Raw genomic sequence first — 25,423 nt, 5'->3', positions numbered from 1 at the left:
TTATGTTTTAAATACATTCAGAGCTTCTCATTTGTTCCTTTGCAGACATGATCCTAGTAAGTACAAAATATTTGGGTATGAATCTTAAAAGGCAACTTCTAGTTTCTTTTTACAAATTGTATGACTTAGTGGTCATAAAAACATCCGGATATTCAGAATGGTGCTTCTCACTCAGGGTGAGTCCTTTTGCTAAGTAAAAGATGGTTTTAATAGACAAATGTGTGTGTGTTTTTTTAAGACTGATAGATAAGTTTGTAGTTTTAAGTCTTTTTTAATTCTTTGAAAGAATAGCATTTAAATTTTCTTCTTTTTTTAACGAGCAAAGTTTAGACAGGTTTAAAAAATAAGACCAATAAAACTTTACTTAAGCAAAAATTTCTTCAGTTTTGTAGTGAAACTGGCAAAGAAAGGAAGCCAGCATCTGTTTATTGTCTGTTTCACTTATACGTTATGAGTAATGCAAACATTTTGAAAAAGATACAAAAAAAGGAAATAAAAAATCTGTAAACATTTCTAAAAAATGTAAAAGTAAAAAATTTGCAAAACTTTTATGATTTTTTAAATTTCTATAATTTCTAAAAAAAAAAAAAAGGGGAAAAAATTTATTCTTCAAAAAATTGTGTTCGTGTAAAATAAAAAAAAAACGTTTTTTAATTAAAAAAAATCAAAAATGAAATATCAGAAATTTGAAAAAGAAAAATATTTTTTAAATCAAAGAAAAAGTCTTAAAATATATTGATTAATTTTGATGTTTAATACATTTGCTTAAATTTTCAGTTTCTTTTTTTTATTATTTTAAAAAATTGCAAAAGTTTTGCATTTTTTGAAAGAATACTTTTTATTTTGATAACATGTTTTCCTAAAATTGCTTTAAATTTTTCAAATATTTTAAATTTCTAAAAGGCTAGGACAAAATTATTCTCCACAATGAGCAATAAGCACAGAAACACAGACTTGAATCTGAAAATTATATAACATTCAAACTCTCAAAAGCTAACTGAATAAATTAAACTGGATACAGCACCGTGACTATGCTCATAGATCATTTCCAGGTTGTGAAAAACTCTAATAAATTTGGATTTGGTACCAATAAAGACATTTTCTCAGGACTTTGGGACATTTATATGTCGTTACCAGATTTCTTATTGTCTCAGGCACATATATAGGAAGGAATTACGAAGTGAATGGCAGGGTGATCTCTGCACTGAAAGCTTGTGTAAGTTGTTGAAGTAAGTTGTCAGTAAGAGAAGGAACTGTGAGGTCAAAGGTCAGTATGCGCAAGAGTTTGAGAAGAAATCAAAATTATTTTAGTTTCATGACAGTAACTTAAATTTTTCTGATTATTCAATAAAAGTCTGTACTTTTGTAAGTGGCTGATAAATGTTGGTTGAAATATTTAAGAGACACTTGGATCCTAAACTGCAGACGTTTGAGAAGCTGCAGTCAGTTTTCTAGTTTGACTCTTCTGTTCCTTATTCACATGATAGCACTTGTAATAAAAAAAAAGGAAGAAAAAAAAAATCAATTATTAATGATCTTTGTAACTTTTGTTTTAATGAAAAATAAAACAATGAAAAAGATTTAATTTTGATGTGTGTATCTATTTTTCCCAACATTCAGTCAGGTCTAGAAAATGGAAAAACTACCAAATATGACCTCAGATTAACATTTATTATATGAAATGAGAATGAATTGACAATTTCAACTGTGTTTTTTCTTTCCCATAAAAGAGTTAAGAAAATAAAAAATGTTCAAATTCCCAAAAGTGTTCCTGAAAACATAATTTTCAAGAAATTCTTAGGCAAACAAAAACAAATATAGGGGAAACTAAGAACTGTGCTTGACTCCTACTTCATTATTATTATTATTATTATTTTATATTGTAATTAAAATTATTGAACTATTTATTTATGATTATTATTATTATTATATTTTTATTTAGTTATTTTTTTTTATGATGTCTTACCAGATTTTCCATTACTGAACTCTCCTCTGCCCTCGTCATCCACTGGGATCTTTTCGTATTTCCCGTGACCGGTGACCACAAACTTATACTTTTTACCAGCTGTTGATCCCTAAAAAGAGAAGAGACAGAGCTTTTATTTACTATGAGTGATGCATTTATCATCCTGCAAGAATAAAGTACACAAAAACAGGGCTTCATGTAGGAAAATGCTCTTCTGTTCTAGCATTAGCGTGTCACAGATTCTGTATAAATATCAAAATAAGTAAAAAAGCTAAGTGTAAAAAACTTTTCTGATGATCATAGTCAATTTTATGTAATAAAAATGTTGAGTGTGTAGATTAAAATCAAGTTGTCAGTGAATGACAAGATTGCGGGGTCAGCAGCAAAAACAAAACAAAACATTTTTTTTGTACAGTATTAATGATAACATAAGAAAACACACAGGGTATGTGTTTCTATGTGTGTGTCTGTGTGTGTGTGTGTGTGTGTGTGTGTGTGTGTGTGTGTGAGCTCACCTTGGCTCTCTGCCCATGCTGATCTGAAGAGTCCCTGATCCCCTCCCACAGGTTTTTTTTCTGCATCACGTCTCCCGGCTTCACATCCTGACAAACCAATCAACGATCAATACTCAGTACGAACACAATCAACTTCCTGTCTACAGACTCTTAAAGGAGCAATTCAACATTATTTGGCAATCTATTTTGTAACTGCTCAGAAATTTCTGTCTGATAAGCAGAAGTAAGGGAAGTGATTAGCTTAGCTTAGCATAAAGACTTGAAGCAAAGGGAAACAGCTAGCCTAGTTCGCTCCTGAGTCTGGAAACATCGAAGAAAATATGAAACCACAATTTTTGGAAGTTTTTGCTGAATTTCAAAAAACCTCAACTGTTGTATTGATTTATGAAAAATGTTCAAACAAAGAAAAAAAAGAAGCAGTTTTAATACTCAAATGATGTGAGGACTTGGACACTGCTGGACTCAGTTTCTCCACAAGAGGGAAACCTAACATCACAAACTTTGAGCTGCACCTGAACACATCACAGCAGAAGTGAAGGTGCTCAATGTTGAGACTTACAGCCGGTCTACACGGAGACTGTCTGCCTCCATCAGTCGGACCTTTGACCCACTGAGTGATCCGGTTGGCTACGCCCACCTTCAACCCATCTGTGTCCTGATGAAGAGATAAGAAAGAGATTAACTGTGTGCTCCCTGCTCCACAGACCCGCTGTATTCTGATTGGTCAGCTCTCTGGAGGCCTTTTGGAGACTGGGCGAAGGGCAGACCTTGGTGTTTGAGGTCCCGCCTCTTTAACCTCATCATTTAAGTAATTCTAGTTAAAATCTCATGAAGATCTTGAGCTACTTTTGAATCAGAATGAGTATTCACTTCATTTTTTTTATTTAGACACATTTTTCTTTGGACTCTGCCTCGTTTTCATTCTTTTTTAAAGGGTTACTCGATCATTAGACACTTTGTCTTCCTGATTCCCTCACCTTACAGCTTGCCCCCCTGCTGGGGCTCTGGCTCCAGGCCTCTCCGCCCTCAAACAGGTTTTTCTTGGAGGCCACGACCTCAGGTGAGCTGGGCAGGTCGCTCAGTGATGCCTTCACTGTCCGGGGCTCCTGGGAGTTCTGCAGAACACAAGGACAGGAGGTCAAACAGAATAAATGTTGGAACATGAAAACTATTTATGATGATTATGTATCAGTTTTTAATCAGAATTGGTGCACAATACAAGTTGCTAACTCTAAGAATACACATCATGATTAAATGAGTAGTATTTCTCCTTCCCGTCTGTAATTGCACATTGTTTCAAACCCGATGAAGAAATATGAGTCTTTGTGTTAACCTCGGGTCACTGAGCGAGCTGTTAATCAGCCTGGGAACCGCCTGAGGAGAGGAGTGAAAACAGGGAGCGGAAAGATAAAAATAAAGAGCTCCAAACGTCCCCTCATATATCTGTCGGGCTCCCTGTGCCGCGCTGTCGTTGCCCAGGTGCTGCGCAGATTTGTGGACGCAGCACAAAACGGGTCAGAGCTGCTCTGATTTGAAACAATGAGGGTCCAAAAGTTCAAGCATGTGGAAATCTGCGATGTTGAGTCAGTTTTAGAAAAAAGCTAAAAAGAGTAAAATATTAAACATAACGTCTATCACATACAGTGGGGGAAATAAGTATTGAACGTGTCAACTTTTTTCTCATCACATTTATTTCCAAAGATGCAATTTAAACGAAATTTCTACCAGACATTGGTATTAACTCAAATAATCCACACATGAAAAGAAATCACAACGTTCAGGTCCATAAATAATGATTATGTGAAATTAAATCTGGAATATTCTTTGGTGCCCTCTGGTGAACCCTTTTCTTTAGTTCTTTCCACAAATGTTCAATTGGATTTAAGTCAGGTGATTGACTAGGCCATTCTAACAGATTGATTTTCTTTTTTTGAAACCATTTGAGAGTCAACTTTGCCGTGTGCTTTGGATGGTTGTCCTGCTGGAAGGTCCAGCCACGTCTCATCTTCATCATTCTGGTGGATGGCAGCAGATTCAGATCAAGAATTTCCCCATACATGGCTCCATTCATTGCTCCGTCAGTTATATGAAGTTTGCCAACACCATGAGATGAGAAACAACCCCATGCCATGATGCTTCCACCTCCAAACTTCACTGTTGGTGTAGTGTTTTTTGGCTGATGTGCAGAGCCATTTCTCCTCCAAACATGGTACGTAGTATGACTGCCCAAAAGTTCAGTTTTGGTCTCATCTGACCAGACAACATTCTCCCAGTATTCTACAGGCTTGTCAAGATGCTGTTTAGCAAACTTTAAACCAGCTTCAACATGCCTTTTCTTGAGGAATGGAGTCTTGTGGGCTGAGTGTCCATAGAGGCCATGGCGTTGGAGTGCATTGCCAATTGTTTTCTCTGTAACAATTGTACCTGCTGCCTCCAAGTCTTCCTGAAAGCATTTTCAGGGTGGTCCTTGGCTGGTTGAGTACTCTTCTGACTATCTTTCTGACTCCCTAGTCAGAAATCTTCAAGGAGCTCCTGTGCGTGGCCTGTTGATGGTAAGGTGGTGCTTCTTCCACTTGTGAATAATGGCCCCAACGGTGCTGACTGGAATATTCAGGTGCTTTGATATAAGTCTGTAACCAGTTCCATTCTGATGCTGAGCAACAATCAGGTTGTGAATGTCTTCAGAGAGCTCTTTGCCTTTACCCATCATGAGGTGTGTGGTATTTAACTGCTTGGTGAAAAAACAACCTTTTTTATAGGACCATCAATTTGCTTTAGCCCAGCTGATGTTGGTTTGCACTAATTGGAAGTTCAAGTAATAATTACTGACAGATTTCAGGTGGTATGGTGCATTTCCTTGCCAAAGTATTCAGCCTTTCCATGGTGTGTTCAATACTTTTTTCCTGTGTTATCGTACTTAATTCACCATAATCATTATTTATGGACCTGAACGTTGTGATTTCTTTTCATGTGTAGATTATTTGAGTTAATACCAATGTCTGGTAGGAATTTTGTTTGAATTGCATCATTCCCTTTCTCTTGCTTTAAACACATTTTTTCCTGCTTTAAGTTTTGTTTTTGGTGTTGTTGTGAGTGTGAGTGTGAGCTGACCTCCACGGCGTGTGCGTACTGCTCCATCTTATCATCGATCTTGGGAAGCAGAACCAGAGGCTGCGTCTTCTTGAAACTGTTACTGGTTCACATAAAAGAAGAAGCACAACATGTTAGATATCAGAAACCCAGAGAAGTCACAGAAGAGAAATTAGACTTTTTTTTATCCCTCATTTAGCTCGTCATTTCAGGGGCAAATCTACATTTTTAGACTGTTTTCGTCAGTTTTTGCACTTCTTGTTGTCGTCAGTTCTGTTCATTATATGAGAATAACACTATGATTTAAAACTGTATTACTCAAAAGGCTGTAACAAAGGGTCATGACCCCCCCCCCTGATGTCACAGCCCCCTCAGCGCTGTCTCTGCTCCTGGTACTGTTGTCTCAAACTAGAAACAGAGCAAAGACAGCGGCCTGCATCTGGACGCAGTTAAACCCAGGACGTAAATCACAGCTGAGGAGGAGAGGCGACCTTTGACCCTCTTCATCAGTGTTTACCTTCAGGATAAATGGACTGTGAGGAACATCGAGCTGCAGGCAGAAACCAGACGACCTGTTTACAGTTAACTTAAGGTGGAATAAAGTTTGATGCTCGATCAAGTTTCAAACCAAACGCCACCAACATCTACACAAAGCAGAAGTTCCTGATGTGACGAGCAAAGGTCACATTAAAGAAGGAAAAATACAAGAAACTCAGAAAGTATTTGATGAAAAATTATCTACTTGATTTCCATTTTTTTTTACTTTTTCTGCCTAAGTTTTTACAAAAAAAAACAGTATGCAACTTTATTTCCACAGTTGATACACTGTTTTTGTATTTTTTGTGCTCTTCAGACTAAACTCTCATACAATTGCAACAAAGTTTATTTATAAATTTGCATTTTCATTTTTGTGATTTATGACTTTATTCATAAAATATTTCAGCTCTGATCTCGTCTTTCTACAACATTATTTTCATGAACACACAACTTTATAGTCACAACAGGACAATTAATGACTTCCCTTCTTAACTTTCCTTTGTGGTCATAATAAAAAAACTGTGTTAATTAGAGTAAATCTACAAGAATTTCTCCATTGGGAGTTTTTTTCCTTATAAAATGACATTTTATTTAAAAAAAGAAAAAAAAACTATACTTTATTTTCTATGGAAGCGCAAAAGATTTACAATTAGAAAATAAACAAAAACAGCATTTTAAAATAAATACCATTTTGATTAATAACTGACAAACAAGTAATATGGTCATTAAATTGTGAAATAAGGCAAATTCATTATGAAATGTGTTTAATTATTCTTATATATCAAATAATTATAATTAAATCATTCATAAAGATAATTTTAACAATTTCATACAGTCATTTTTCACCAGAATGACTTGGTCTGTTAATTAAATTAAAAACGACATTATGAAATAAAAGGCCATTGTGGGAAAGAACATTGTGAAAAATAAATGGACTTTGTAAAAGTTTTTTTTTATTTTTATAAAAGCTTGGAAAATGATCAAAATGTCATTACTTAAAAAAATATGAAATTATTACATTATTATTTTAATTATTACATATTTGTCAGCTATTTATCAAAATGGCATTATTTCAAAATGCTGTTTTTATTCATTTAATTATACATCTTTGGGGTTCCATACTTTCAAGTAAATTCAAAGTCTTTATTATTTATTATTACTATTATTATTATTATTATAATTGATATATCTCTATGCCTGTCAAATAAACTTGGATATATCACTCTTACAACTTTGTCATATAAAATCCCATATTTTTTCCTTATAGTGTCTCAACTTTATTCCTTTGAAATTTTACATTTTCATGTTGATACATATTACCCGTTGACTGTCTAGTTAACTTGTTGTTTTTTTTAACTTTTTTTACTTACTTTAAAATCATAAAACAATGTGTTTTTATTGTGAAATTTCAAATTTCTCTTCCTTAATAGAGCCCTCATCCTTTGTCAGAGTTTCTTACAGAAACACCCACGAAAAAAAAAAAAAATTTAAACTTTGTTCTTTTATGTTGTATTTACCTTTTCTTCAGCGAGCGGTTCAGAGACTCTGTTCTTTCTGTGATCTGAAAGAGAAAAATTAGATAACTTTGGTGATTTCGAGGAAGTTTAAAGTAAAAAAAATAATAAAGCCTGAAAACTGCAGTTCATAAAGTATCCACTAGAGGCTGGCTGCAGAAACTACAAACACACCCATTCAGAAAAGCTGATTTTTACGGTAAAAATAAACATGTTTACAGCCTGTTTCAGAAAACTATTGAAGTCTGAATAGTTCATTCCACTATCAGAAAACACTTGACGGGATAAAATTTTTCACAACTTATTTTTTAAGTTATTAAACCAACAGGACTTTAAACATGCAACAAAAAGCATCGAAGACACACTTGGAGCAAATGTCAGAGCTGAGATATTTCTCTGTTGACATCATTTCATCAAGTGTTTGAAATCATTGCTTAATATCTCTCCTTAGTTTAACTTTCAGGTATGACTCAAACTTGTGATACAGTTATGCCGTCAGGAAAGAGCAAAACCAGGAGGTGCACAGGTGCAGAACACACATGCAGTGTCATGCACGTCAAACATCAATGAATCAAAACGTGTTTGAATACGGCAGCTTTAAAACCCAGAGAGATTTTAACCCTTTTATCTCTGTGGCAGCAGATTAAAAACATCTTCTGCAGGAGCTGAAGTCAGGATCTTTTGCAGTAAATCTGAAGTGCTGACTCCTACACACTCACTCTGAAAATACACACATTTACACACACACACATGCAACTTACAGGCTCAGTCTGAACCCATCAGCTGTGAAGATAACACATCATATCCACAGATGAGTTTATCACAGTGGTGTAAAGGTCATGTAATGGATCTTAACAAGTGGTCCGGGTCTGAGGGAGTCTGTACCTTGTGTGTTGGAGCTTTGGGGCTGAATGGACTGAACATCTCGTCTCCATCACTGGACGTACTCAGACTCTTCATCCTCTCTGCTGCCTCCATCCTCCTCCTTTCGATGTCCTCCTTCATTTGCCGTCTCTCCTCCTGGATTAAGCCAAATACTCAGTTTAAAATCTGAAAATAAATCTACTTTAAAGAGGGGGTATTGTGCTTTTTTAAAATACTTTATTTTGACCCTCCGGTGCCCTCATAGTGGTCTTTAGCTCATGAAAACCCTATTTTTCTTAAACTGGTGTTTTAGAAAACCCTTATTTATCCGCTGTTGTCTCTTTAAGGCTCCCTACTCTCCAAACCGCCTTCACTCTGATTGGTTAGTCAGCTGGAGGCCGGTCTGGAATGGAGCCATGAGCTAAACTTAGTGTTTGAGGCCCATCCCTTAAAATCTGGTCATGAAAGAGTGAGAAAATCTTAAAGAAATGATCTTATTATTTCAGAAATTCTCGCATTATACCCCCTCTTTAAACTTCTCCAAAGTCTTCACTACCTCTTCTTTGGCCAGGCGTTGCTGCTCTTCCTCCTGCCTCCGTCGCTCCTCTTCCGCCCGCACGTGACGCCGCTCCTCCCTCCTCTTCTTCAGCTCCTCCAGCTCCTGCTCGGCCTCCACCTGTCGGTGCTTCAGCTGCTCCAGCTCCTGGCTCTCCTTCTGCTGGAGGCTCTGCCGGATCTTCTCCAGGCGCTGCTCCGTCTCCAGGATGGCCTCCGACTCCTCCGGCTCCATGTTTCTGCTGCACGGATACGACAGTGAGGTTAAAGATCGTAATGTGAGTCTGCAGCAGCTCAAACCCACGTCATGCTAACACATGCTGCACCTGTTGGTCCATTTCGTCTTGGTCCTCATGTGTGACATCACTTCCTCGTTGGTCGCTCTCCCGTTGGTGTTGGCGTGTTTCGGCTCCTGTTGGAGGAAAACTTTGGACGTGTAGGAGATTTTCACTTCTTTCCTTTTCTCCACCTGAAAGAGTTCGACATGATGAGGAGGAAGAACTTGTTGAGAAAGACTTGTCCGTGCTAAAACCTGGTTTCTTACCTCTGTATTTGGTCTTTGACCCTCCTCCTTCTTCCTCTTCTCCTCCTCCGCCTGCCTCTCTTTCTCCCTCCTCGCTGCCTCCTCACGTTCCTTCCTCCTCTCCATCTCCATCCTGCTCCTCTCCGCCTCCTCCTGCTCCTGTCTCTGGACTGGGCTGGTTGATGTGATGGAGGCTTTCACGGGCACAGTTTTGTTCAACATGACCTCCTCCTCCTCCTCCTCGCCTCCTTGGCTGAGCTCCTGCAGGCGTTGCTGCCTCCGTTTCTCCCTGCGTTGAGTCCAGTCGCTGAAGCCTTCATCCTCCTCCAGAGACGGCGAGCTGCTCGGCTTCAGGCCGCCGTCGTATCTGAAAACAAGATGGAGGAGTGTTTAAGTCAGACTTTCAGATCAAAAAGAGGATTTGAAAACAATCATACAAATAAAACACAAAGAAAAGACTGAAACAGGAAAAAAATCAAACTGTGTTCATGTCTGACAAACACAGAAAAGATGGACAAGACGACAACTTCCCAAAAGCGACGCTGGAATAGTTGATGTAAACCAAAGACAGATGACTTTGTCCGCATTGACAACCAGAAAATTTTTACTCACATCAAGACAGATAAAAAAAACTCCATTCAATAATAATGGTCCCATTTACATCAGTGCTGAAACTATTCAATAACACCCCATTAAGAGACTTAAATGCGTCCTTACATATATTATTTTCACCTATATGAATGAAAATTGGCAGGTATATGTGGCTCGATGAGACTTACAAAAAAGTCTCTTGGAGTCAATCTCTAACTCAAACAGGAAAGTTGCCATATTGGGTCAAAGTTGTCAAATTTAGTGTATTTTTGTACATTTCCCAGGGTCATATGCAGTGTTTTATACATTAACTTAATAACAGAAAGTGCATCAAGTTTGTCACTTAAACTACTGACACATTAAACTAATGCTGCAAAAAATGATTAGTTGAAAGATGTGGTCAGTTGGTGAAACTGATGAAAGTCACTTGTTGTAACCAATGGTACTCATAAAAAATCTGATATTGCACAAAACGTGACTATGACTATTATTCTATCAGTCTGCTACACTGAAAAAATTAAACCTGAGAAAGTTTGACATTACCTGACCCAAGAATAGAGAGAAAACATTAATGTATACAGCATCAAAACCCACATCATCAAGTTTAGGAATAAAATTTTTGAATAAACTTTGAGATTATATTTAATATACAGTTTAAGGACAAAATAAAGCGGAGTACCTCTCCATCTACCACAGTGGGGGTGCCAAAGGTGTATTGTACTTCCAGCTCACCTAAAATATAAATTTTTATTTTGACAAAAATATTAAGAGTTGAAAAATGTATATTTTATCACAGGTCAAATTATCGCAATATGTTCATTCATTTATTCATTTATTTATTCATTTTATTAGTTTGTCCCTTGAAGGGCAATTTGGTATGCAGCAGGTTTACAATATATTGCCATATCAGTATTTTTTTTACATCTTTAACTGGATCCACCTCAAATTTAGTACAGACCTATAGACTGTATAAAATATGTGTCCCCATAGACTCTGTGACATCACCCATCTGTTGCTGAAACAGTGAAATGAAGACAGTTGTTGGATGCGGCCATATTGGACATGACGCGGGCTCTGAGTTTCCTTTCTAACAGCTAAAGGGCGCCTGTCAGTCGCATGAGCTGAGGCATGTCTCTGATGTATTACAGAGACTGTAAAAAAAATGGACGTAATCTTGCTCCACACGAAGTGAGGTTGCAACAAAAACTTGATCCCCCTGGTGGCTGGCTGAAGTATAGGTCAAAAAATCAGTCTCCCCAGTCATTCCAGATGGGCTGTGGTCAAACTTTAAAAAATTAATACACCTCTCAGAAATGTTTCTCATGTAAGATTGTTGTGATGATTTGAAGATATCATTTGGCTGCCTTGTATTCAAGTCCTATTTTTTTCTGAAAAGTTTTGTTTTCATTAGTTATAAGAGGTTAAAAACAAGGTTTTACGTAACGTTTAACGATGATTGATAGCTTCTGATTGACAGCTTCTGTTCTGGTGTATTTTTCCGGGGATTGTAAAATATGTCAGGAGGTAGAGTCAAGAAGAGATTAGACTTTCGAAAGAAAAACATAATTATTATTTTTGTCACCCGGCTCCACCCAGATTCTCCCAGAATCCCTCACAGTCGCTACTGAGCAGACTCTGGCTGCACAACTGCTACAATGGCTGCTCCTGTGATGGGGGAATTTCGGCTTCAAAACTGTACAATGGTAAACAGCGGAGTCACTCTGTCCACTCTATATACAGTCTATGGTGGATAATCATACATTATTAATATCTTTTAAACTGCAGGGTTAGAAAAAGATTCATCCCTCGAACAGCGTGTGCCATAGTGAAATCAGAGTTTCAGACCCAAAATGTTTTTTGAACTAGTCTTTCCGCAGCCGGCCTTAAGCGGATCCCAATGGCTGTATATAGAGTGGACAGCATGGCTCCCCCAATTACCATTGGACAGTTTTGAAGCCAAAATTCCCCAGTCACAGGCACCGCCTGAGTGGAGCCGGGTGACAAAAACAATATATATTTTTTTCTTTCGAGAGTCTAATCTCTTCTTGGCTCTAACTACACAAAAACGGCAGCTGTCAATCATCGTTAAACATTACATAAAGCCTTGTTTTTAACCTCTAAATTACTGATGAAAATGAAACTTTTCAGAAAAAAGAGGACTTGAATACAAGACAGCCAAATAATATCTGCAAGTCACCACAACAATCGGACGTGAGACACATTTCTACAGGGTGTACTAATTTTTTAAAGTTTGACCACAGCCCATCTGGAGTGACTGGGGAGACGGATTTTTTGACCTATACGGCAGCCAGCCACCAGGGGGAGCAGTCTTTATGGCGACCTTACTTAAGATGACATCCTTTTTTTTTTTTTCACAGTCTATGGCAGAACCTTCGATAAACAGCAACTTTCAGCACTTTCGCAGAGGCCGTATTTTTCTAAACCAGATGTTTCTTTTTGTTCACAACTTGAAGAGACCCCAATAAGTTAAAAAAAAAAAAAAATCCATCAAAATCATGTAGTTCTGGTTAGCCCTCAAATTTGTGAAAATTGGCCACAAATCTGACCCAGACTCAACATGTACGAAAAGAGTGTTGATCATAATATGGTGTCAAAACAAGTTTTAGTGAAAGTCATCGCGCCCTCTAGTGTTAACAGAAAAAAAAAACGTCTAACTGGCTCAGAGAAGACCAGGACTCTCTGCTCTGAAATCATCTCCTTGGTGGAGGTTTTACCGGTCGGTGTGATTCGTGGGAGGATTTTTGGAAACGGTCATTAGTCCTAAGCTGAGTCACCTCAGAAGTGTTGGTTGGTTTCTCGGAGCTCAGTTTCAGTCCATCAAAAGGAATTAAGGGATTTTATTAACAAGACTTGGAGTGTTTTAGTAAACAGAGGCTCAGGGCGGCTGCCGGGTGGTGCTCAGCGATGGGACGAGGATACTGAAAACAAGGCATGATGGGAAAATAATATTTGGTTCCTCCCGCAACAGAATCTAATTATCAGGTCGTCTTTTACTCTGTCTCCTGGTTACACATCTGATAAATATTAATGTGCTGAGTTCAAATAGGAGTAGATTAAATCGAGAACATTTCCTCTCTGATTAGCTTCATTCATCACAAAGTCATTAGCAGAAAAATTTCAGCTGACAAACGTCTGATTATCCTCGGACACGGCTGAAATAATAACCTGTAAACCAGGACATGGACAGAGCAAACACATGTTAATATTTGGAGTTTGTTGGAGGTTTTTTCTCGCATGGTTTCCTGAGTAAATCCACAACATCAGGTAAGCATCAGGTTTTCGTCAGATAAGCATCTTGTTGATTTTAAACTTGTACGTTCCTGTCGCTGAATTAAAGAAATCAAAGAGCGTGTTGTGTTCCCAGGAGCTGGCAGAAAGGAATTCACTCCACATTCCCCACATGATTAAGAGCCCCAGCTCGGACCAGCCCAAGGAGCCCCCACTGCATGATGGGAGTCTGTGAATGACCTCACGACAGCTGATTAGCTTTTACCAGCAGCCATGTTTCTGTTTGTGTGTAAAGTTGACACCTGCACAGGTTTCCTGCCAGGAGTGAGTCAGACGAGGTTTCGACATGTTGATGAGAAACATCTGTTAGGACACACAGACACACCTCCACCTGTCTGGTTTAAGTCATGGGCTTATGACTTTTTTTTTTCTTTCACCTTTTTTTATACTAAACTTTATGTGTTTGTCTTTTGAACAACCCTTTTCAAAACTTAATCTAAGCAGGGGGTTTAAATCTGATTTCTGTCAAAACAAGACCTTCTAAGTACTCAGGTGTTTGTACTAATTAAGACGTTTTTTGTTGTGTAACAGTACGACATATTACGTCACATAACATAACATTAAATGACAATGGACATAGTCTCTGTGATGTCACCCATTGGTTTCTTAAACAGAGTTTTGAAGCAAATCATCGACTGCGGCCATAGTGGAAATTGAGCAGGTTTGGGTTGCTGATTGTTTACATTTCATTATGTTATATGATATTTAATTACACTCTTTAACATTGAGCTATATTACAGTATGGTATGTAGCATTACATCATGTTATGATACATTATTTTCACCTTAGGTTTTCTTACAGCATGTTACTTTTATGTTACATCACATCATGCAACATGACATTATACTTTAAGCTAAAAAAAAAAGTTGTTTTCAAGCAGAAATTCACCTGTTTACAGCCTGGTTCAAAAAACATCTCCTGTCTGAATCGCTAATTTCACTATCAGCACACACTGTACGGGGGGTGATTTTTTTTTCTAACACAACAGTTTAAAGGATATTTAGATCACGAGTTTGCCCAATCAGCTCACATGACTAACAAGACATGAAGCCTTTATCACTTCTGATATAGCCGTGTCAGCTGATATGCTTCAAAAATCCTTTTCAGAAACAGACGGGCGACAACCATAGACTGAAAAAAAAAATGGACGTCATTTTGCTTGGCTTGAAGTGAGGTTGCCACAAAAACTGCTCCCCCTGGTGGCTGGCTGCAGCATAGGTCAAAAAATCTGTCTCTCCAGTCATTTCAGATGGGCTGTGGTCAAACTTCAAATAATTAATACTCCTCCTAAAAATGTTTCTCATGTCCGATTGTTGTGGTGATTTAAATATATTATTGAGCTGCCTTGTATTCAAGTCCTCTTTTTTTCTGAAAAGTTTCATTTTCACTAGTTGTAAAAGGTTAAAAATGAGGTTTTACGTCACGTTTAACGAGGATTGACAGCTGTTGTTCTTGTGCACTTTTTAGGGGGATTGTAAAATATGTCAGGAGATAGAGTCAAGAAGTGATTAGACTCTAAAAAGAAAACACACATTAGTTATACAGTCTATGTATGCAACATTTTGTGACATTAGGTTGTGATATATTACGTTTGAATACATTAAATTACATTACATTACACGCAATATAACATTCACGTCCTGTAACATTACATTATGTTAACTTTCATTATATTAACAATTTTTTGATGACATGGTAGAATGTGATATTCAATATGTTACAATACAATAAAACATGATGCAGTTGGATATGCTACACTGCATTAAAGTATGTTTGGCAACAGTATGCTACATGACACCATACGGTACTGTACCACACACAACACAATACGATATGATCTGTTGTGGCACAGAATTGCATGGTACAGTAATATAAGTTACGATATTTTACAGTTAAATACGTGAAAGCCCGTATAATTAATGGACGTAGTCTCCTTGTCGTCACCCGTCTGTTTCTGAAAGGGATTTTTGAAGCATATCGGCTGTCGTGGCCATATTGGAAGTGGCAAGGGCCCCTGATTGGGTAAGCCCCAGAAGATGCTGCTTGAGACTAAAACAAACTTTTGTGGATCAGAAATTTACCAGTATTTGACCTTTGACCCTTGTAGAGAAAGGGAACTTGTGCTACAAACTTTAAAAAAAAAAACATCATTACATCATCGCTGCTTCTTTTACTGGAGCTTCTAAATTACAGGCTGCAGAGGAGCTGCATGTGGGGCTGCTGCAGCTGAGTTGTGACGGTGGAGAAGGTGTTCGAGGTGCGAGCTATAATTTGGTCCTGGTAAATTAAAAGTCAGCAGCTGAAACACAAGCTTGGACATGGTGGTGGTTTACCCTGAAGACGCCTTGTAGTAAACATTCTTAGGAGGTTGTGTAATGAGAAGGCAGCTGTGTGTTCATCTTCACATCACCACCACCATCACCACCACCACCACCACCATGGGAGGGAAGATGTTATTTGTAGCTTTTCCCTGTGGAAACATTTGTGTCGTGTAACCGGTCACGCATGAAACCTGTAAACCAGCGAGAGCTGGGAGAAGGAGGGGGAGAGTCGACCTCCACAGCTGGGAAACATGACGACACACTCTTTAAAGTCCCACTCATCACCAGACCAGAAAAAAAAACACTCACGCAGTCAGCAGCTCTCACAGGAAGTTATTACACATGAGGGAAAGGAGTGAATAATGTTCTGCAATTAATAACTTCCTGGTTTCCCATGATTACATCCACCAGGAATTCAACGACTATTTGATGTCGTATTTACTTCATCTTGTGCAGGACTGTTTCAGGCTTTAAACACTATTAATAACAGACCACAGTTAGGTTGGTGCCAAATAGTTTACAAATTATGAGGAATCTGATGGTGGGAAGCATTTCAGACAAACACAGGTTTCAGAGCACTTACATATCCCTAAGGTAGCTGCAGGAATTTACAAAGTATTGACCAAAAGGTGCAAAATTTTAAAGATGAAAAAAAAATTCAACGACTTCAGTATAAGTTTAGGGATCAGAGAGGACCAGAATAAATGTGATGATCCAACTTTTAGATACCTATTTATAAATATTTCTAGATTTTAGGTATTGACAAAAAAGAATAAATAAAAAGATAAATAAATTAATTAATTAATAAAAGAATAAATAAAATAAATAAATGATGAATAAATAATAGATAAATAAAGAATAAATAAAAAAAAATTAAAAAATAATAGAATACATAAAGGAATACATAAAGGAATAAATAAATAAATAAATAAATAAATAAATAAATAAATAAAGTTTTAAAGATCTTTAGCAATACACAAAGTTGTTGCATGTTTTTTTTTAAGTCAAAATAAAATCAATATCCTGTCATTGGAAGAAATTCAACAAAATTCAACCTGACGGGAAAGTAAAGAACAAAAAAATATGACAAGAAAGGTTTTCTTCTTCTTTGCATAAATATTCCACAATATCTCTGAGAAACATCAACTACAGGCGCTCTGTTTAAGCCGAGTATCACTAGTCTGTTTCTGGTGAGTCCCAGTTTCACTGTAAACAGTAAGTTACACAGAGACTTCACTTCAGCTTATTTCACCAGAATGGGGCTAAAAAAGACAGATTCCCTTGTGACTTTCTTGAAGTTACAGCTCTTAAGTTTGCAAAATAACAGATGTATGATGTAAAAATGAATGTTTTGACAATTTTGCTTTAGTCAAAAGGGAAATTCAAACAACGCTTGGTTTTCCTGACATGATGTCGTTTTTTTTTGCTTCCATTTGACTTTCTTTTCTTAAAACCCCAGCATAACTGTGAGTTTTAATTGTAGTTACATTTTTCATTATTTTATGTTAAAGATGCTATGGGGAGGATCTGTTTTGATTACACTCTTTCGCCACCTTGTGGCCCGGAGTCTCCGCACACTGTCGTAAATTACTTTTAGCAGGGCGTATGTTTGTTTTGGAATTAAATGGAGATCAGATCAAAACAAATTTTCTTTGTCCAAGACAACTTTTTGCTCCACGTATCTGTGGGCTAACGTGACAACAAGTAAACACTGTCAGTTTGTAAGTAGTTTAGTAGCCGTTTATATTAGCGCAGCTAGCAGCCCGGTGCTCTAAGACATGTCTGTAATGTGTAACGTTAGTGAATCCTGGTTATGTCCTGCCAGTCATCTACCAATCAGAGCTAACGTAACCTCACTCTTCATTTTATTGATAGACTCTCAAGTTTGAACAGACCACTGCAGAATAACTGCTGACTGTGGGTTGGAATGAACATTAGCACAATCAGTTTAGCTCCTGTGTTTGAGAGTGGTACAGCCCATGCTAAAGGCTAATTAGCTATTAGCTTGGGCTCTATCATGATCCTGTTTATCTTTCTTCTGCTCTTTTGTCCCTTTTCTGTTTGACAGTTAGGCTCCAGTGTCCACCATCACTACAAAATTAATCACAGAAATTGTTTTTAGCAGAGAAGCTAGGAGTAGCAATTTAAATAACCTGAAACCAGCAATATTGCCACTGATAATCTCATTTTAAAGTGTGGATTGAGATCAGGTATAAATCTAGAAGGGAGACTTTTAAAGATCACACAGCCCCTTTAATATACCTTTAAGCAGGTAATGTGTTGTCAAATCATTCTCCCGTATTCAAATACCATCAGTTTTGCCACTTAAAAATGTGTCAATTAAATTTTTAATCTGTCGCTGTAAAACTGAAAATTGGTTATCTGTGAATTGTGAACTGTTTTTTGTGTCTTTACTTACACACTCTCCTCTCCGGGCGTCTCGTGCTCCGGCGATGACTCTCCGGGCAGCGAGTCGCCATTTGTCCAGCGTGTTGCCTCACGAGCTCTTCGGCGACGCTCTCTTTCGACCTCCTCGGCGTCCTCGACGCTCCTTTGAGCCGTCAGCCTGAAGAAACAGACAGGGAAAGTCATTAAAATTATCACTTTGTTTTGCAGAGCTGTAGATCTCAATACCGTCTGATAGCCAGTAGGGGGCGACTTCAATCGTAAAGAAATAGAAGTCTGACATAATGAGTCCTGTTCTTAGTTGATTTATTCCCTTAGTGAACTCTGCTTTAATGAGTTTATGGTCTCAACGTTTAGTTTCAAGCCATCGTCAACACAGCTTGGTGTTAAGTTTGTAAATTACGGCCCCGTTTTACGGTCGCAGAGGTCAAAAAGTGAGAGGTGAGGCTAAGAGAGATCAGGATTTTAAGATAGATTTATTAACATCTGTAGCCTCTCTGCTAGGGCAGTGTCACCTCAGAGTTTACCAGTTCATGTTCTGAGTTTGTAAAGAAGGAACTGCAGAAATATAAACACATATTCATGGATTGGATTACTGTTGAATAATTTGTTTGCAATGGCAACAGGAATGTTGAGTTTTGGGAAACTGGCGCTCTAAATCAAACCGTCTATGACCGCAAACTCAGAGGGCTCTGGTTAGCCAAGTGGTTTGAGCATGTGCCCCATGAACTGAGGTCTGCTGGTTTGATGATCTCTTGCAGCATGTCATCCCCACTCTCTGGTTTGTCTTCAGCTGTTATTGAGCCATGGGGGCTTAAATAGAAAGTAAATCCCCTAAAAGTCTGAAAAAGACCAAAGTTAATCTCTCCATTCTTGAGTGAAACTGTAAAAGGTTGTTTTCTGAGCTGCTCCTCTTCAAAGATTAGGTCTCTCATCTCTGGTGGTTGGGAAACAATAAAATCAAATGAGAACCATTCGTCCCGTATCACACACACACTCCCTCACACACACTCCTGACTCATCGCCGTCTCCGCGGCCTCCTCCTTTTCTTAACAAAGTCTCTGTTAGAGGAACATCTGTCAGGCCTCAGATGAAGAACAACGCTGTGTGTTTACGCGCCCGATAAACACACACGCTGTTCCCCTCATGTGTCAGCGTTTATTACAAACACAGTGAATCTTTATTTATTCAGATACCATGAACGTGAACGCTCACGCTTTAGTGTTTCAAACGGCCGAAAGCTGTGACTTCAGTCTGCTCTCTGATCACTTTCAGTGTTGTTACAGATTTTTCTTGTTTGTTTGGTGACATGAAACCAAGCTACAAACAGCAAACAGCTCACAGTGGAGTTGTTTGATGGGACAATAATCGACTGTTTGGGGAAATCCATTCGTCATTAGGGTCATTTGGTTGAAACGTGGCTGAAAATGCATCTTTTTATGACATTAAATTTGAATTAATTACTTTACCGTATTTAATATCTGAGGCAGTGGAACTAAAGGGGACTTATTTCTGCTCCAAAAATCATCCTCTATTCTTTCACAAAAAGCTCTTCTAATGTTTTTTTCTTTCTTTACGTTGTTATTGTGTTTACAGTTAACAAACCGGTATCAAAATAAGCGCAGAACTCCTGAAAGTCCTGTGAAACTTTTCTGGTGGAAAACATGTGGTGCACCAATTGCCAAGTTGCCAAACTACAAACAACATTTAGCTCTAAAACATCACTTTTTTGTTTTATCTAAATGTTAAATGAATTAAAAGAATGATGTAAATAAACGTCCTGGTTTTAAATATTTAGCTATGTTTCTCCACAATTTAGTTTTCATTTTTAATATTTAGTTAGATTTATAAATATTTGCTAAGATTTTTTAATTTGAAGCCAAGATCTCTACATCTTAAGCAAAGATTTCTAATTATTTATTTAGATTTCTGAATAATAAGTCAAGATTTTTTAATCTCAAGCAAAAAAAATCTACATATTTAGCTAAGGCTAAATAATCCTCTTAGATTTCTTAATCTTGAGCAAAGATTTCAAAATATTTAGTTAAGAATTTTAAATCTTGAGGTATTTTAACTATAACATAACATCCAGCATTTTGTGTATATTATCTGACAAATATATCTTTAAATCTGCATAAATAGTGATGTTTTAGAGCTAAATATGGAAAAAGATATTGGTATTCATGTAGGCGCCCCATGGAAAACAGTTTTCACCCAACAAGAATTTGTCCTCTGCAGAATTTCTGCATGAAGTCAGTGCTGTTATATCTTGGTCTACAAAGACACCAGACTGTTTATTGCAGTATTGTAGAGTTAGGTCATACCCAACTATCAAAACCTTCAAGTCCTCACAAAACTGGAGTAGTTTGTGTACTCTCTGGGGTAAAATGACTGTGTCAGAGTCGCATGGTGGCTTTGAGAGCAGAGACGTGGTCAGAATAAATCATTTTTCTCCTCTCTGTAATGTTTTCAGACACTTAAAATGGTATTCTGTTTCTGTCAGGGACAGAATGAATAACTTGAAGTGGCTGTTGGTGCACTCATGAAGAACTCTACTGAGAAATCCCAAAAACCTTACAAACATGTTGGTCATTTTGGCCCTGAATATGTCCTAAATGAGGGCCGTGGTTTAAAAATTCAGCGGTGATTTCCTTAAGGATCTGAAACCTGCTGCTCCAGAGCCTCAAGCAGCTCTTTGACTCCTTTGCAGTGGCTCCTTGTAACTTAACAAGAATGTGATAAATAAAATATATATATATATATTTTTTTTTTCTAACACAGGGTATTGATGATTAGAGACAAAAACACAAAATAAAAACAGCATTAACAATTTTTGAACAGATTATGAGTCACATCTTGCAAATTTCTTTTACAATTTTTTTTTTGAATTTTTTTATTTTTATTCTTTTGACATTTTATAAATCCAGACAAGGATTCAAAATAATTTGAGCTTTCACAATTTATTATTTTTTTTCTTTTTGCAAATATCAGGGGTTTTTTTTATTTCTGCACATTTTTGCAAATATTTAAATTATTTTTTTCAAATTTTTACAATTTTTTGAAAATCACACCCATTTTTGAAATAACTTTGTTGTTTAAATGTATGTCATTTTTGCACATTTTTCATATCCCAAAGTTTTTGAATTTTTGCAAAATTATTGAATAACTATTTTTTGATTTTTTTTTTAAACTTCAACATTTTTTGAAAAAGGTGGCAACTTATTGCAATTAATTCATTTAGCACATTTGTTAAATTAATTTTATTATAATTTTTTCTTAAAAAAATATTCACAAATGTTAAAAAATTACACGTCACATAAAATATCTTGTTTAGATGTTTATTTAATAGAATTTTACAATGTTTAGAGTTTTATACACTTTTTTTGTCTTTATTGAAAAGATAAAGTAGATTTTATGGCTCCCAAATGATTTTCATCAAGGTGAGCTGAGACAAAATTGCTCTAATGAAAATAAAGGTTGCAGACCCCTGCTCTAGATCTTTGTTAAGTCTTGGTTCAGATTTTGTTTCCATTCATCCAACTGAGACCTGGATGCAGCAGTCTCAGCAAGTCCAGACGACCCTCCCCAAAGCAACACTTCCCGGCTTCTCCTGAGGGATTCCTTGGGGTTTCCAGACCAGATGGGGTATACAATCCCTCCAGTAAGCCGTGGGTCTACTGAGACCTCCTGCTAGGTTTTTATGTCTAGAACAGCTCAGAAGAGAGGCATCCAGGAAGCATCCTTATCAAACACTTCATCCACTTCAGCTGAATCATTTCGACACAGAGGAGCAAGAAAACCTTTTATTCTGGCTTGTCGAGTTTGCTGGGTCAACTTTGAATCCAAAAATGTATCTTTGTGTCGAGCATCTGTTGGCGTTAAATCTGTTTCAGCCTCCGTGGAGCTGCTCTGAGTCCTAACAGGTCAATAAGCTCCATGTGAGGCTGTCAGAGTCGGGTTACTAAACTCACATTTGGCCTCGGGGTCACTAATAGATCCCTAATGGCTCTCAGACTCCATCTGTTCCTCCACCCTCCACTTTCCTTAACAGACGGTCGGTGTAGGTGGGACACACTCTGACCTCTGACCTGAACTTTCATCCTAACACCTTCTCAGGTTTAGTTTATGAGGAGGTACAAGCTGAAGCATCACCTCGCCTCTGACTCCAGGTCTTTGGTCCCTTTGTTCTGACTCTTACAGAGATTCAGGAAGAAAGGTGAGTCAAAAACTATGTACGGGGAAAAACACGTTTCATCTTCAGTGCTTCTTTAAACATTTAAAGCTCCTCAGTTTCAACTTTTGGCTGTTTTATCTAAAATGCTAAAAAAATTACTGTTCATGGTCTTGTATGAGAATCAGTGGTCATTTTTCTAGCTTTGGCACATCATCATGACGCCTTCAGTCTTGTCCAAAAATCTCTGACTGGAAAAACATCAGCTCAGTGAAACAACATACATCAGAATGGGTGGTGACTGAGGACACTGATAACCTCCACACTCTTCTGCATCACTTCCCTCTCTTCCTCCGTTTCTCCCAGTGTCCTTCCTGTAGAGATTCAGAGGACAAACGGAGAGGAAACGAGGCAGAGGATGGAGGTGAAGAGGCCTGAGAGCAGCTGGATGTGGGTCAGGGGCTCACTGATAAAGGCTGGGTTAGAAAAAGGTAAAACTCAGGGAAGGGCAGTCACTGTGTTAAATAAGGTGACAGTTTTATAAAGCAGCTGAATTACCTTTCTAAATTAGAAAAACATAGAAAATTTAAATGGTCCAAGGTAAAGAGGACAGTGTAAAAAAAATGACTAAAAATTATTTTTATCCAGGACCAGGTTTGTCAAACAATCTTAAAGTAAAAGTGATAGTAAACAAACGTTATAGCCTTGGAGCATTTCAACATTAAAGGAACCTGCAGTACCACCAGTGTCCACTAGAGGGTGCCCCCAAAAGTGAGTCAATCCTCATAGAGTCCTATGTTAAAAGTATCAACTTTACAGTAGAAATAAGCACATTTTAGACCTGGTTCACAAACAGATGTGGGTCCTAGGGATCAAATATTCCAATCTGTATTTTTGTACAGGCAGAGTATTTTTATCTTTTATCTTTTAAGTCATCTGATTTGTTTATTTAAATGCTAAAGGTTTTGAATGATTAGCATACTTTTTGTTTCTCTTTAACAAGGGCCTTTCATGCAAACACCAACACTACAAGTTCAAAAACATACCATACAGACAAGTATTAATTCAAATCAATGCTTTACCTGTTTGCTATTCTACATTTTCAGAGATACATAATATCTCAATGTTGAATATTTATAGTAAATTTGGTCAGAGTTTAAAAAAAAGTAGATACATGCATATCCTATTTGATCCATAAGTTCCAGAGCTCAATTCATTTTTTTAATTTTTTGATTATTATTTTTTTAATTTTCTGTTTATCTTTCTTTCTATTTATTTTTTTCAAATTTATTTAATAATTTACTTTTATTAATTTATTTATTCATTTATTTGTATTATTTTTGTATTTTTATTTATTTATTCATTTATTTTTATTTTTTATTCATTCATTTATTTTAATTCTATTATCCATTTATTTTATTTATTTATTCATTTTTTTTATTTACTAATTCATTTATTTATTCATTTATTTAACCTTTTATATATTTTCATTCATTTATGCATCCATATATTTATCTTTATATTTATATCTTTATATTTATATCTATTTATTTATTTATTTTTTATTTGTTTTGGAAAACAAAGACTTTTATGGCACCAAAGTGCTTTTTAACTTTGCAAACCCGCAACAAGCAATGTTAAAAAAAAAAAAAAAAAAAAAAAAAAAAAAAAAGCAAACAAAAAAAAACATAGTAGTTAAACACCTTAATTGGTTAAAAATGTCTAAAGAGTTGCAAAAGTAAAAACCATTTGTGCAGTTTTTTAAGCCAAGCTGCAAAGCTAAGCTAAGGCTTTAAGTTACACACAATATAACACCTTAAAGGAGCATAATATGGATTTTTTATGATCTAAACTTTGCTGAGCTAGTGCTAGTTCACTTTCCATTCTTAATTCGCCTGCTAATAGACTGGGATGAGAAGAAAATATGACAAATTTAAAGGTAGAGTCTGCAGGATTTTCCTAAAAAAATAAAATGTCAACTTTCACAGGATAAATCCTGATCTATCATCTCCTACAGGCCTCTATACGTGTGTGTCAGTGTCTGTGTCTGCCCCATACCCCCTCCTCTGCCTGTATGACAATGTTTTATCTCAGCCAATCACAGCGCACCCAGTGTTATTCTGACGCTATTCTGAACGGCTACAATGGTGGACATAGCACAGAGCAAGAAAAACACTCATAGTGAAATGAAACTGATATCTTTTCCATACAAATCCTGGACCACTGAGGAATTATTTTGTATTTTTGTTCATTATTTTGTGTGCCTGTGTAGTTTACTTGTTTTTTTCCTCGGCTCCTGAGCTGAAAGCAGAAAGTCCTCCTCTGTCCTCTCGTTCTGTTTTCCTGTCTGTAATCAGTGCTGCTGTGGGATTCTGTCATACCTGGCACCGGCTCAAACATCTGATTCAGACTGAAAGATTAATCGCTCTCGGAGTGATTTTAAAGTACCTGGATTACCGGCGGCTTTGCTTCCTCCTCCTCCTCATCATCCTGTGTGCTATCAAAACTTTGCTCTGTATCAGACTGAAATGTGTTTTCTCTAATAACTACCTGATGAAGACTTTTAGTGCCTCACTGGGAGTCCAGAATTTTTTTTTTTTTCATGTGAGTTGTGTTGGTTTTCTTTGTAAACTAACACCAGAGACATGACCGAGCACGCAGCCTCCACTAAAGCTTCCTCAGATAATAGATGACAAAGTGCTCTGAAACCCCGGAGGTCCCTGTGAGTGACAGAAGTTTAAACTCCTCAGAGTAAAACAGCTGAGCCAGAAAGAGCACATTTGTTTTACATGCAGACTTTAAAATCATCAACTTCTGCAAATAAAGTTCACAAGCCGTCGTCGTCGTCTCAAAAGAAGTAGTTTCACAGCTGCACCACCTGCCTGCAGACCACCTGAACCACATTATTGTTGCTCTCTGATCTGTCTGCACACGTCCACGCTGCAGCTTCATTGTCCAGCGATGTTTCACCGGAACGAGAGTGAAAGAGGGATTCAGCGCCGGGAGCAGAAAGGTTAAAAGTATTAAGTCCTCAGCTGCTCTTTTGTGAGCGAACATGCTG

At 37.1% G+C, this 25,423-nt stretch overlaps 1 protein-coding gene across 1 annotated transcript in view; it reads right to left on the bottom strand.

Moving 5' to 3' along the window:
- Window positions 1-25,423, bottom strand: part of lsp1a (lymphocyte specific protein 1 a) — a 67,418-nt gene that overhangs the window by 4,213 nt on the left and 37,782 nt on the right. The window contains exons 3-13 of the mRNA XM_074677719.1: window positions 18,205-18,351; window positions 9,586-9,931; window positions 9,368-9,510; window positions 9,043-9,283; window positions 8,508-8,642; window positions 7,626-7,669; window positions 5,593-5,674; window positions 3,459-3,596; window positions 3,041-3,136; window positions 2,482-2,568; window positions 1,967-2,075 (exon numbers count right to left, since the gene is read on the bottom strand). Coding sequence (XP_074533820.1) covers window positions 1,967-2,075; window positions 2,482-2,568; window positions 3,041-3,136; window positions 3,459-3,596; window positions 5,593-5,674; window positions 7,626-7,669; window positions 8,508-8,642; window positions 9,043-9,283; window positions 9,368-9,510; window positions 9,586-9,931; window positions 18,205-18,351 — 1,568 coding nt within the window. The remainder of the gene's footprint in view (window positions 1-1,966; window positions 2,076-2,481; window positions 2,569-3,040; window positions 3,137-3,458; window positions 3,597-5,592; window positions 5,675-7,625; window positions 7,670-8,507; window positions 8,643-9,042; window positions 9,284-9,367; window positions 9,511-9,585; window positions 9,932-18,204; window positions 18,352-25,423) is intronic.

This window comes from Halichoeres trimaculatus, unplaced genomic scaffold (genome assembly GCF_033239565.1).
Source record: "Halichoeres trimaculatus isolate MK-OKI-2021-1 unplaced genomic scaffold, fHalTri1.1 fHalTri1_scaffold_10, whole genome shotgun sequence".
NCBI lineage: Eukaryota > Metazoa > Chordata > Actinopteri > Labriformes > Labridae > Halichoeres > Halichoeres trimaculatus.
The sequence above is the reverse complement of the archived record's forward strand: the minus strand, read 5'-3'. Positions and strand labels throughout refer to the sequence as shown.